Consider the following 12,263-nt stretch of genomic DNA (forward strand, 5'->3'; position numbering starts at 1 on the left):
AGTGATTAGTGGTTGGGAATGATGATGATCATTCTCCCCATGCCTTCCCCTTAATCCTTCATCCTTTTATTCCTTTCCCTTAGCAATTTGGCGCCAAAAAATGGGTTCAGAAACCCTCTCAAATCGCCAGGCACGTGTTGCATTAATGAGGTCATGTGCTATCATCGGCGCGTGCGTGCATGGTACGCATGCGCGTCCTTGGCCTGTTTCGCAATGTGCGCGCGAGCGCCTTGTGCGCGTGCGCGTGCATGGCTGACTTTGCTTCTTTGACTTTTTATGCTTCTCTCCACTTGTATGCTTCCTTCCTTGCTTCCTTTGATCCATGCCTAGCCTATTTCAATCCTGGAATTACTAGCAAACACATCAAGGCATCTTATGGAATCAAAGAAGAACTAGAATTCATCAAAATAAGGCTTAGAAAGCATGTTTTTACACTTAAGCACAAATATGGGAGAGATAACAAAATCATGCTAATTCCTAGGCTAAATGTGACAAAAGGTTATCAAAATACTCTAAATCCAATGCAAAACAAACCGTCAAATTGGGGTTTGTCACTCGTCTGTGAACCAGATAACACCATCATCGTAGGACATAAGATGACAAATTAATTTGTTTAAGATTTATTGGTGAACTAATGTTTTGTAATAGTATTTCGGTAGCCATGTCTATATGTACATGTTTACTTTTGTGGACATCTTCGATTAGTATTCTGTGTAATAGGTTTGATTTTTTGAATGTAAAGTATGGTGTTGGACTTCGTTATTTTGTTAATGTATATACATCTATGGGTTTATTTTTGATCAAGTCTCACACAAGTCTACCATTAGAAGTATTTTTTTATTCCAGTCATTATTTGTAAGAAAATTTGGTAACAAATACTTTTTCATGTGGAAAACTTGACTGTTGTTTACCTGTGGCTACATGGATGAGGGTGTGGCAGTGGTAACTGGTAACATCCTAATTAGGTATTGGAAATACTTTATGTTGAATCTACGGAAATGATTAAATTGGGAGTAACATGGATTTCTTTAGGATGAGGGGTTGTAATGTTGTGATAAGGCCAACAATATTGGAAATCAAGTAAACAGATTAGTGGCTATATTAACAAAATAAGGGAAAATTTGCGGCTGCTTCTAATTTCAAACTCAATAAACAAAAAATCAAAGATAAGCTTATTGGAGTATGTTGGAATTCCAATGGAATTTTTTTACTAGGGTAGGCAAAAACTTTGGTAGACGAGACAAATTTAATGGTACACAACACCTAGTTCAAACAGGTTACGATAACCGGTAAAGACAATATTCTGCCACATCAATTCTCGTTGGTTGCAACATCTCACACAATTAATAAGTTAGACTAAATTAGGTTCATTACTTAAAAGAGAGCAACAGACTTCAACCATTCAAAAACTACAAAGTAAACACAACCAAAAACCAAGACTACGAAATGCGCGTCTAGTAAAATGACTAAATTCCAACTTCCCTTGCCGATTATTCCGGATGAACTGCTACAAGAAATCTTCCTGCGAAGTAGTGCCAAAGCTGTAGGGAGATGTATGTGCTTGAATAAATTCTGGCACCGACAGCTACGCCAACTAGAGACATGCATACAACACATGCGAAGGCAGAAAGTGTTAGATCAACATGTTTTGTTTCATGTTGGATACTCACTACTGTTAATGGGTTCAGATTCACTATATATAGTGAATGCTGCTTCTGGAGAAGAGGTGCATGTTCAGCAACCTTTCGGAGTTGGCATCCATGGGTGGTTTCGTATTGTAGGAGTGTCAAACGGGAACATATGTTTCAAGTTCTCCCGTGAACAAGACGATACAAGACTTTTGGTATGGAATCCGACAACACAATGCTCTAGAGAGATTTCCGACCCCCACAGGGACCACGGTAGATCGTATTTCCCAGTATATGGTTTCGGTCATGTACCAAACTCAGATGCATACACAATCATACATATGTGCAAAAGGGACATAGCTGATGCCTACGTTTTTTTCTCTAGATATTGTTCAAGGCGTTCTACATGGTTTCACTGCGTTGATTGTCTCCCTGGTGTAGAAAAAATTGACCCTAACTCTGTTTTTAATAATGGTCATGCGTATTGGATAACTGGTACAGGAGATAGCTATGCTACACCCAAGTCTGTTTTATGTTACAGTATTGAAGATGAATCATTTAGCGAGGTGTCTATCCCAGTAGGTGCAATATATACCGTTCACAATTTACTAACCCACAAGGAAAAAGTTGCACTCCTCGCTCATACACACAATGAATTTGGTTATGTCGCAGCAATTTGGCACTTGATTGAAGACGCCGGTGGAAACAGAATATTAGAGCAATACTACAGGTTTGCGAGTCGAAGCATCAGAGAAAATCCAATACTATTCGTCGATGATAACCTACTTTTGTTGGTGAACAATTCAAAGGAAAGAGAGTTACTCGTCAATTACAGGTACAGAGAGCTTGTGTTGACAGAATATGACATCGAACATGGAACTAGAAATCTATTGGTGAGGAGAGCATGGCGATACCCAGAAACGCCACACCCGATCACAGTAAAGTCTACACTCAAGTATTTTGCAGGGATGTTTCCTGTCTAGAAATAATTGACATTTAGATCTACTCTGATTACATGTATTGTGGAACTTGGTTGAAACTCTATGTTTAGTATTCCGGTTGATGTTAATTATGTTTTTTTTGTTAATGAAATCCCCAAAACTGTTATGACACTGGTTAATTCCTAGTGTTTTTTCTTTCAGTTGGTCTTTACAATTGTATGTTTTACATTGGTTTGAAGGAGGCAAAATTAAGAGAAATGGTTGCAAAACAACCTCAATCTATCTAATTCGATGTGTCATGTAGTGTTCCTTATGTACAGGAGATTTATAATGGTGTTATTCTGTTTCTAACAATCCTAGTATAGGGATTATGTGAGAAATATCAGTTAACCTACTAACATTTTAGGCGAATATTCAATCAAGAAATGCTATTCCAAAAAAAGATTGATCAAATTAACGGTTAACACACACATGAATGGAATAAATAGTTACCTGGAAAAACTTGGTTTTCTTTTAAATTTCCGGAGAGAGTTGGGCTTAACAGATTTCAAGCCAGTTGCTGCATTAATCCTCATTTGAATTATCCACTAATTGTTTTTGTAGCTGGCCCAAATTGATAGATAGCCCACTTTACTTTTAGATAAACTTGAACTACAAAAAAAAATGTCTTTCCAGGTTAGTTGACCGAGCCCAATCCTAAGTATGACAGAAAGACTAAATATTCAGTTAATTAAAGTAACAAACGCTGGGGGAAAAAAATTTGGATGACCTTTGATCATATACTATGTTACACCTTAATACCTAACCAGAACTCATCTGGTATAATCGTGAATCGAGACATTTCGACCTATAATTCGACCAAAGTTTTCCTATGTAACACGATTCGACCAAAAAAGACGACAAATAAACAGACATATAAACGGGCAATGTTAGAAGAGAAACTTACATGATAGCCCTGGGTTTCAGGAGAACAATTGTATACACCACTGCTTTGTTGGACGATGGCAGAACCTAGCCCAGTGCACGGTAAAACCTGCAATAAGCCATATACTCGTTGAATATTACTTTATAAGAAGAAAAACAGAGCAACCCAGTACATGGTAACTTGGTAATACCTGCAATAAGCCATTAGCACTCCATAAACAAACTCCAGGTTGCACTCTACCTCCTCGGCCACGTCGCTGAAATGATCAACCCATTAGCACTCGTTCATTTACTTTGGTTTATAGAGTAATAGGAATTCAATCGAGTGCATGAAGGGGTGAATAAATTCAAACAAATTGAGCAAACAAAGGATTCAGCAATAATGGGAAGTTATGGTTTTTTAAAATGTCAGATCTTTCAATTAGAGTATTATACATCATGTGCAAGGGTATAAAGATGATGATCTACAACTTCAATACCTGATGAGATGAAGCCTTTAAAATCCATTATGTTAACAGACAGGCTAGCTTATTTCAGGCATCATAGCTGCTGTCCTTTGCTGAACAATTCATGTGTATTAGAACAAAGCAGTGGCCATTCATCATGATCAAATAAACTACAAGTGTTAAGATTTATTTAGGTTCAAGGGATTGGGAATTTGGAAACCTATGCAGGAAATTTTCTGAAATGAAAGCAATTAAACTTGACTAACAAGTTGCAATTCAACAAATTTCTAAAGCCTAACATAACATTCTAGTTTACTTTCAGCTTCTTCATTCTCTCACAACTTAAAATTTATGCTGCACACTAGTATATAAGAAGAAAAACAGATCTTGTCAATTATCTATTGTGGTGGCTGCATGATTTGTCATGGATTTACCAACCAAATCATCGGTGTATATTGTCATGCCCTTCACCTTCCTAAACTTACAGAATTGCCGAAGATTGAGTTATAACATTACTGCAATCTTAAGCATTCGTTTCAGTAATAAAAAGGTTGCTATTTTCTGGTATTCAGGCTGACTTACTACAACATATTAGCCTTCATATGCTACTGAAATTAGTAGGGAACTTTGATAACTAAGTCACAAAAATAAATACCATAAAACATATACGTATCTATAGGTAAAACATAATCAAATTCCAACCATGTTGCCCATATCAAATAAACGACATCGACAATTTTTTGCTTTAAAAGCTTCAAGCAATTGTGTGTCTACATTCTAGCAGAAAAAATCTGAAAGAAGGAAATTATTCTTAAGTTTTTCAACCTAATAGAGGTGCTTCAGGTTCCGGTTTTGATCTAATGGTTAGACTTTGTTGATGAAGCCTCCATCTCTCTTGCAGCTGCTTCTCTAGTCTTCTTCCTCAACTCTGCTTGTATACTTTTCTTGTTCAGCAGCTTCTCTAGGTTCACTATTCTTTCCTCTACATGTGCTATCAGGTTATCCATTCTCAAATGTTCTTCAACATGATTCTGCTTCCCATCACCCGATCCCCTTGTAGCCTCCCCCGCTCTGACCCTTACAATGTGGTCATCAACCCAGAGAAAGAATTTGCAGTGTGCTTCTGTCACCTATATAAAATAGAACACATTGAATGTATGGTGGTACAAAACACTCCAATTCAATCTAATACACATATGTGAATGTAATTAATCCCTAAAGGCTAAATATTAAAAAACCTTTCAAATTTTAAAGCCATTTTTATATCAGATCAGGTTCCATGTGAATTCATGTCAAAATCAACATTTTTAATCTAGGTACATCTATTTTCAAGAAATCAACTTTTTCCCAGTTCTCAATCATTCTTCATAATTAACCAGCATCAATATCAAATCATATACAATATCAACCCAATTTAACAGCATATTGCTCACAAAATCAAATCATTTTCATAACCAATAGGCATGCCATTAAACAACTAAAAATCACATCCACAACAACTTGATCTAGGGAAAAATAACCAAAGTCTATATTCTAAACCTCCATTCCAAAAATTCAAAATTTAGCCAATTTTAGCATAAACTTAGTGATCATACATGAAGAATCGGGTGCTTACCTTTAACAATGGGCATCCAAAAAACAGCCTATTCGGGTTGCTGTCTGTCTTTGACATGTAACAGATAGCATATTTTCCGCAGAAGCATTTTGGGGCAACACCATCTGTTACATCCGCAGGTTGCAGTGAACTTGAACTTGCATATCCAGCTATCAGTTCCTGTTGTCCGCCGGCTTCGCCTCTGCCTCGTCTCGTGTTTGAGGAGCATGCATCACTGGCCATCAATCTGATTAATATTAAACACCACCATGAACAACTATTACCAACTATTGCATTCAAAATTGAAACAATCTGCTTTGATTAATGGTGATTAAAGAACGTGAATAACAGAACAAATCACGCAAAATTGGTTATGAAAATCAACAACAAAAAGAAACGAATCAGCTATAAGAAGAAGCAGTAGGCCTTACAATGGTTTTTCGAGAGGGTTTTCGACGTGGATCGACGGAACCGTTCCCGGCAAGGGGATGAGTTATGTTCTTCGACGGTTTCGGAAATACTTCACTCCGCCTGTGAGTCACAGAAAAGGACAACTGCGTAACCCTAGACGAAGAAGCAATAGGCAGGGTCTTCGACGGGGTTCGAAAAAATCTGTCACTAACGATGAGTCACCGAAGAAATCAGAGGAATGAGGTAGAAGAAGAGGCTGTTGACATTACACGGGTATTTAGGGCAAGATTTTGCGAGTGGGTCGCCGGAAAAATCAAACGCTTCAACTACAGGAACGGTTGGAGGAACAGCGAGGTAGAAGAGGAAGCTCTGAATATTACACGATTATTTGGGGAAGGTTTCGCGAGTGGGTCGCTGGAAAAATCAAACCCGTCACCTATAGGAATGGTAGAGGAAGCAGTGAGGTAGTAGAAGAAGAAGTGGACATTACACGGGTATTTGGGGAAGGTTTTGCGAGTGGGACGCCGGAAAAATCACACCCATCACTTACAGGAAGGCTAGAGAAGAAGGAGCAGTGGTCAGTAGGGGAGAAGAAGCAGTGAGGTTGAAAAAGAAGCAGTTCCTTCTAAGTGTATTTTGAGAGGTAGAAGAAGAAGAAGCTGTAGACATTCAAATGGTATTTTGGAAAGATTTTGATTTCTTTGGTATTTGGGGAGGGATTTGTAAAATCAACTATTTGCACATTACACACAGTATAAATACGTTATGTGGTATAATGTAAATACTATAAAATACAATGTAGTGTAAACACATTTATTAAATGCATTAATGCAAGGTTGAAAATTTTACTTGATCAATGACTGAGATGATGACACATGTGCAAGAGTAACTTACCCACAAAATTGCCATGGATTTAGAAGAAATCACCTATATTTGATTTCAAATATCAATCACTATTCATTAATGTAGCTAAACGATTATTTTTTTTAATATTCTTTATGCAGAAAAACATAGAGATAAGTTTTTTTATTATTTTTTTATTTTTAGATTATTGTTCTATATATAGAGAATTTTAATTAGACTATCTTTTCGTCATGCTACCAAACCAAAATTAATGTTGATTACATTTAAAATATATCTAGCTGCGCTAAAATTAACATGCTACCACTTAAAAAATCACATTAAAAATGACAATCAAAATTAAATATTAGTTCAAAATCTTTTTAAAGTAAAACCAAAGAAAAGAAATTAAATGATTGTTATCCGGTTACGTCCAATTTTGTAATTCACGTTCTAAATATCTAATTCATAGCAACATAGCATGTTAGAGTTTTTGGTAACGTAATGTGTGTGTTTTATTATTTTTATTTCTAAAGGTCATAAAATATTGAATTTACTTAATATTAATGAATGAATAATTAATTTAATTAAATATTTAAATATCTCATAATTTAATATAATTTAATTTATATAGATACTTAACTTTTATTATTTATGTGACAAATCTGAAAAACCATTTCTACAAGCTATAATATTTTTTATTTTCATATTCAACTTTTAATAATAATTTTTTATTTATAAATATATCATTTTCTACTTTAGTATACATATTATGAATATTTAACTTTATAAATTTAGATTATTTAATAAATATGATAAATATAATTAATATAATTTTATTTCTATTATTTGAGAACCAATAATTATTCTATGAAATTTTTATTGCATTATTTACTTTCACAAAAAATAATATAATTTTATTTATAAAAATTTAAATTTGAGCCCTTATTATAGTTGATTTAAATTTTTAATTTATTTTGTCAAATTATATAAATATTAATTATACACTATGTACAAATTTTTTTTAAAAAATTCTTATATATGGATCAACATGTAATTTTTTAATATCTTTTGTTTTTTTTAAATTGTCCAAACTTATCAACATTTAAGTTGTTTATACATTATTCTTAAAATATTATGATTTCACAATTTATAATATATAATATTAGTTATTGTTATATATATAAAAAAAATAACTCTTAACTATTATTTATCTTCGATTAATATTGTATAATAAAGATACATATGACTTTATGATAATGATATAACCTAGACTTTGGTTATCTAGGAACTTACTGAGTGGCTGGAGTAACTCTATGTCACGGACCAATGAATATATAGTAGCAATAAGATGATTAAAAAATTAATTAAAACATGTATTCCAAGAAATTAGTCGCAATTTGGGACTAGATGGGACGATGAAATATCCACGGGTGGGGACCTTCCTACATGAGATGGATAGAGACGGACATATACGTACGTCTTATAGGTCCTATTAAATCCACGTGAATATGAAATTATTGATTTGCCATAATTTATATATACATAAAACTATTTCTTTAATTTAATAATCTTAATTCCTTCCTTCAATTGGACTCCCTCTTTTTTCTCTAAGACTCATCTTCAGCCTCAATTTCACATCTTTCTCTAGCTCACTTTCTCTACCTCTCAAGTTTATCACTACATTGCTTCAGTCTTATCCCAAAAATTTATATTATATCATTATGTTGTAAGATGTTTTTATATTTTTTTTAAATATTATTTTTCATAATGATTATGTTATGAACTATATTGAATTAATTATTTTATGATTGTTATATTAAATTTTTTTTTGGTTAATTTTTTTTAAAATTTTTCAAAGAATATCCATAGATAACTGTAGGTATATGTGTTCCTTTAGGGGATAATTAAATAGAGACTTGCGACAAAGATGAAGAATGGACGGTAAGCATTTTTTAAAAAAAACTGAAATGAGGGATGGAAAAGGGCCTGTGAAGATCCAATAAAGATTTTAAAACCGGTTTTGAATTTTACTAACCGGTTAATAACCAGTTTTATAATGTAAAACTAATTTGGTTAATAACCAAGACTATATTTTTGGTTAACCAAAAATCTGGTTTGATTTTTGAATTAACCAAACCATAAACACCCCTAGGCCTGTCGCTCCCTCACGAGTACCTATTACCATCCCTAACTAGCAATGAAGATCCAATTTAAGTCGATTTGAGAAGGAACGTATTGATTTCATCTGCATTGGGCTTTAAGGTAGTAAACCTAAGTCAGATTTGAGACCCTGATAATAGAGCTAGGTTACTTGCTTGAGTAGTCTTATTTGGTCTAAATATATCTTGAATTAATATTTTGATATTTTGATTAATTGCTATAATAAATACTATACTATTAAATATTATAATATTTAGTATATATAAAAATTAAATATACGTACAAGGGAGTTTTTAATTCAAATTAAAAAAAAAATTAATTATATTTTTCTCTCTTCTAATTTTAAATAATATTTATTAATATAATAAAAATAAAATAAAAATAATCACTCATATAATTAAAATAGATTATAAAACTACATATATTAGGAATTATTATATATAATAAACATAATTTTTTTGTAATTACTATATAGTTAATTTATGTATAAATCAACTAATTTTTATAATATATAATTTGTTACATAATTTTTTTACTCTTAATATGGGTAAATTAATGAATTTAAGACATAAGATGTTATTTATATTATTTAACATCCGATATAAGTAACTTAAGCCATCATCTAGGATAATAAATATAAAATAGTGTAAATACCCACTTATTTATTAATATAAAAAATATATAAATAATATAAATCGATATTTTTTTGGTATAAAAGTAAAATAAATATTATTAATTAAGTTAATTACATAATAAAAAAATTATATATATATATATATATTATCAATTATTAAATTATAATTAATTTTTAATTTAATTTTTGGTAATTAAAATTTAAATGATTGAAATATTTAAATGCTAAATATTTTGCACGTAATTAATTTTGTTTTTATTATTGAAATTAAAAAGGGTGAGTTATTAATCATTTAAAATTTAAATTTAAATTTGAGTAAGAAAATAAAAATATTTAATTTTATTTCACTAACCAAAATTAATTTTAAAACAAAAAAATTATTTTCTATATTATATTGTAAGATAATGTGGTCATTTTTTTTCTAATAACAACTATTGTCAAATAAGATGGTGTCAGAAATTGAAAAAAAAATATATTTACCAATTTAAGAGATAATAATTTATTTTTTAATGGAATAAATTATTGGATAACAACAGTTGTAACGGTTTCGATTTCTTCACACAAATTAATACTTAACGATGGTGTATAAGTAATGTTATCAATGAATATTAACCAATCTAATAGTTTTTGTGATAGCATAAGTCTATAAATTTACAAGTTTGGAAATCAAATCATAAAATATGAAGTTTTAACAGGTAATAACGTTGATTATATTGTCTTGATTTTAAGAATTAATATGATACTAATCCACCACATATTGATGCTCTATTTATTGTCATTAGCTAATGAATTGCTACATACACAAGACGTAATTTAAACTCTAAATACTTGCTTAAGCATACGAATGAGATAATCACTCAACTAATTCAAATTGATTTAAGATAAATACTAATTTTTTAAATATTTTTAAATTTTTAACACAAAATTTTATATAATTTTATGTATTTTTTGTGCAAGATACGGAAACATACACTAATTTTAATTTTTTAACACACAATTTTATATAATTTTATGTATTTCTGTGCAGGACACGGAAACATATACTAGTTAGTTGAAAAATAGGTTAATTAAAAAAAAACGTTGCGGAGCCTTGGAGAAAGTATTGGAATCCGTTCAAGTTCCATGTCCTAATTTTATGATATAAATTATTATATTTTTCAATTTTAATTTATTGAAATATTCGAATATTAATGATATCAATTAATTAATTTGATTAGATATTTAAATTTCAAATTAATTATATTAATTAATTAATTTAGTTAATTATATTAATTATTTGATTTGATTTGATTGGAGTAAATATTAAATTATTTTAGTAAATAATAAATATGATAACAAAATACATGAATTAATTTAATTAGTTTATTTTTTTAATGTCATCTATTTATATAAAATCATAATGTGTTTTTTACTCATTCCTTCTTTTTTTTCTCTTTTTTGCTCTCTCTTGTGTTTAGAGTATAATTTTTGTAATTTATTTATTTTTTATTTCTTTTATCACTACTTATACATTTCATTATTTTATATTTTTTAAAGATTTTTGTCTATTTTAGTTGCTCATTATTAGGCGCATATTTTTTCCTTCTAGCTTTTGATTAACAAAAGAGATGTGTCTTTTTTAGGATTTTTTAAATAATCTTACTATAATTTATTTTGTAATATTCTCTTTTATCATGTGTACTTCATGTGTTTAAGGAGTTGACTTAAAGTTATAATATGATATATAAAATTATAGTATGATTTACAGTATACTAAAATATTAGGACATTATCATATACATATTTTTTAATTTGTCCATTAAATTCAATCATATAGGATCTTGAAAATTATGCAATTATGTAATTATTTATTTTTTCATATAATTATTGTATTAGTCATTTACATTAGTGAGACTATTTTTATTATTAATATTTATAAATGTACTATTATCTGTATAATTAATTGAATCATCTTATTCATTTAAATTTAATTCTATTGAATTAATTATTCGAAGTGTCATCGCTATTTCTATTTTTAAAGATTTTTTTTCAATATTATTTTAACAATTATAATAACATGATAATAGTTTAAAAAGACAAAACAAAAAATTTTTTAATGTGAAAATAGGGTAAAAAAAAATAATTTTATTTAATAACTTTTTCAGAATATATATGTTTCTTCTTTATAGATAATTATTGTAAGGTATCAAAAACTCTAACAATTATTAAGAATAAATGATCGTTATAAAAACAATGTCAATTTAAATAATATACAAATAAACTATACCAAACATAACGTACAACTTAAAAGGGTTACTTATGAAAGAATATAGTTTATAATTTTTTTTTACTATTTATTTCAAAATAAATCTTAATTACTTAACAATCTTTATTTTTTAAATTCAATGTGTGTTTTGACGATAGTTTTTATTTATTGATGTTAATAGTTGATTGTTTCTTTAAAATAAAATGCATTATAATTTTAGGTTATTTCATAATTAACAATAATGCTTGATTAATTTTTTAAAAATAAATTACATTATGATTTTAGGTTATTTCACAATACATAATTAATGTTCATAAAACTAAATTACTCTATATTTTTTTATTTGAGAAAAGGACAAATAAGTCCCTGACTTTTTGTCCCGCAAACTATTTCGTCTCTGACCATTGAAAAATACTTTTAAGTCTCTGACCTTCACAA

General features: G+C 29.9%; 2 protein-coding genes across 2 annotated transcripts; one reads left to right on the top strand and one right to left on the bottom strand.

Annotated features, from left to right (window-relative positions):
- Nucleotides 1-1,462: 1,462 nt before the first annotated feature.
- On the top strand, nucleotides 1,463-2,611 carry LOC110271425 (F-box/kelch-repeat protein At3g06240-like). Its single transcript, XM_021122343.1, has one exon. The coding sequence runs from the start codon at nucleotides 1,463-1,465 to the stop codon at nucleotides 2,609-2,611; it is 1,149 nt and encodes a 382-aa protein (XP_020978002.1).
- A 2,185-nt stretch (nucleotides 2,612-4,796) lies between these two features.
- On the bottom strand, nucleotides 4,797-5,776 carry LOC148566680 (uncharacterized). Its single transcript, XM_088484374.1, has 2 exons — nucleotides 5,555-5,776; nucleotides 4,797-5,069 (listed from the first exon to the last, which is right to left on the bottom strand). The coding sequence occupies exons 1-2, from the start codon at nucleotides 5,774-5,776 to the stop codon at nucleotides 4,797-4,799; spliced, it is 495 nt and encodes a 164-aa protein (XP_088340500.1).
- Nucleotides 5,777-12,263: the final 6,487 nt, after the last annotated feature.

Source organism: Arachis ipaensis, chromosome B4 (genome assembly GCF_059453495.1).
Source record: "Arachis ipaensis isolate K30076 ecotype BB chromosome B4, ASM5945349v1, whole genome shotgun sequence".
NCBI classification, from domain to species: domain Eukaryota; kingdom Viridiplantae; phylum Streptophyta; class Magnoliopsida; order Fabales; family Fabaceae; genus Arachis; species Arachis ipaensis.

Bases quoted from the DNA above. Each gene is read 5' to 3' on its own strand.
- LOC148566680 (XM_088484374.1), bottom strand. From the start codon at position 5,776: ATGGCCAGTGATGCATGCTCCTCAAACACGAGACGAGGCAGAGGCGAA. The intron at 5,070-5,554 runs GTAAGCACCCGA...TATTTTATATAG, and splicing joins TTGGATGCCCATTGTTAAAG to GTGACAGAAGCACACTGCAA.
- LOC110271425 (XM_021122343.1), top strand. From the start codon at position 1,463: ATGACTAAATTCCAACTTCCCTTGCCGATTATTCCGGATGAACTGCTA.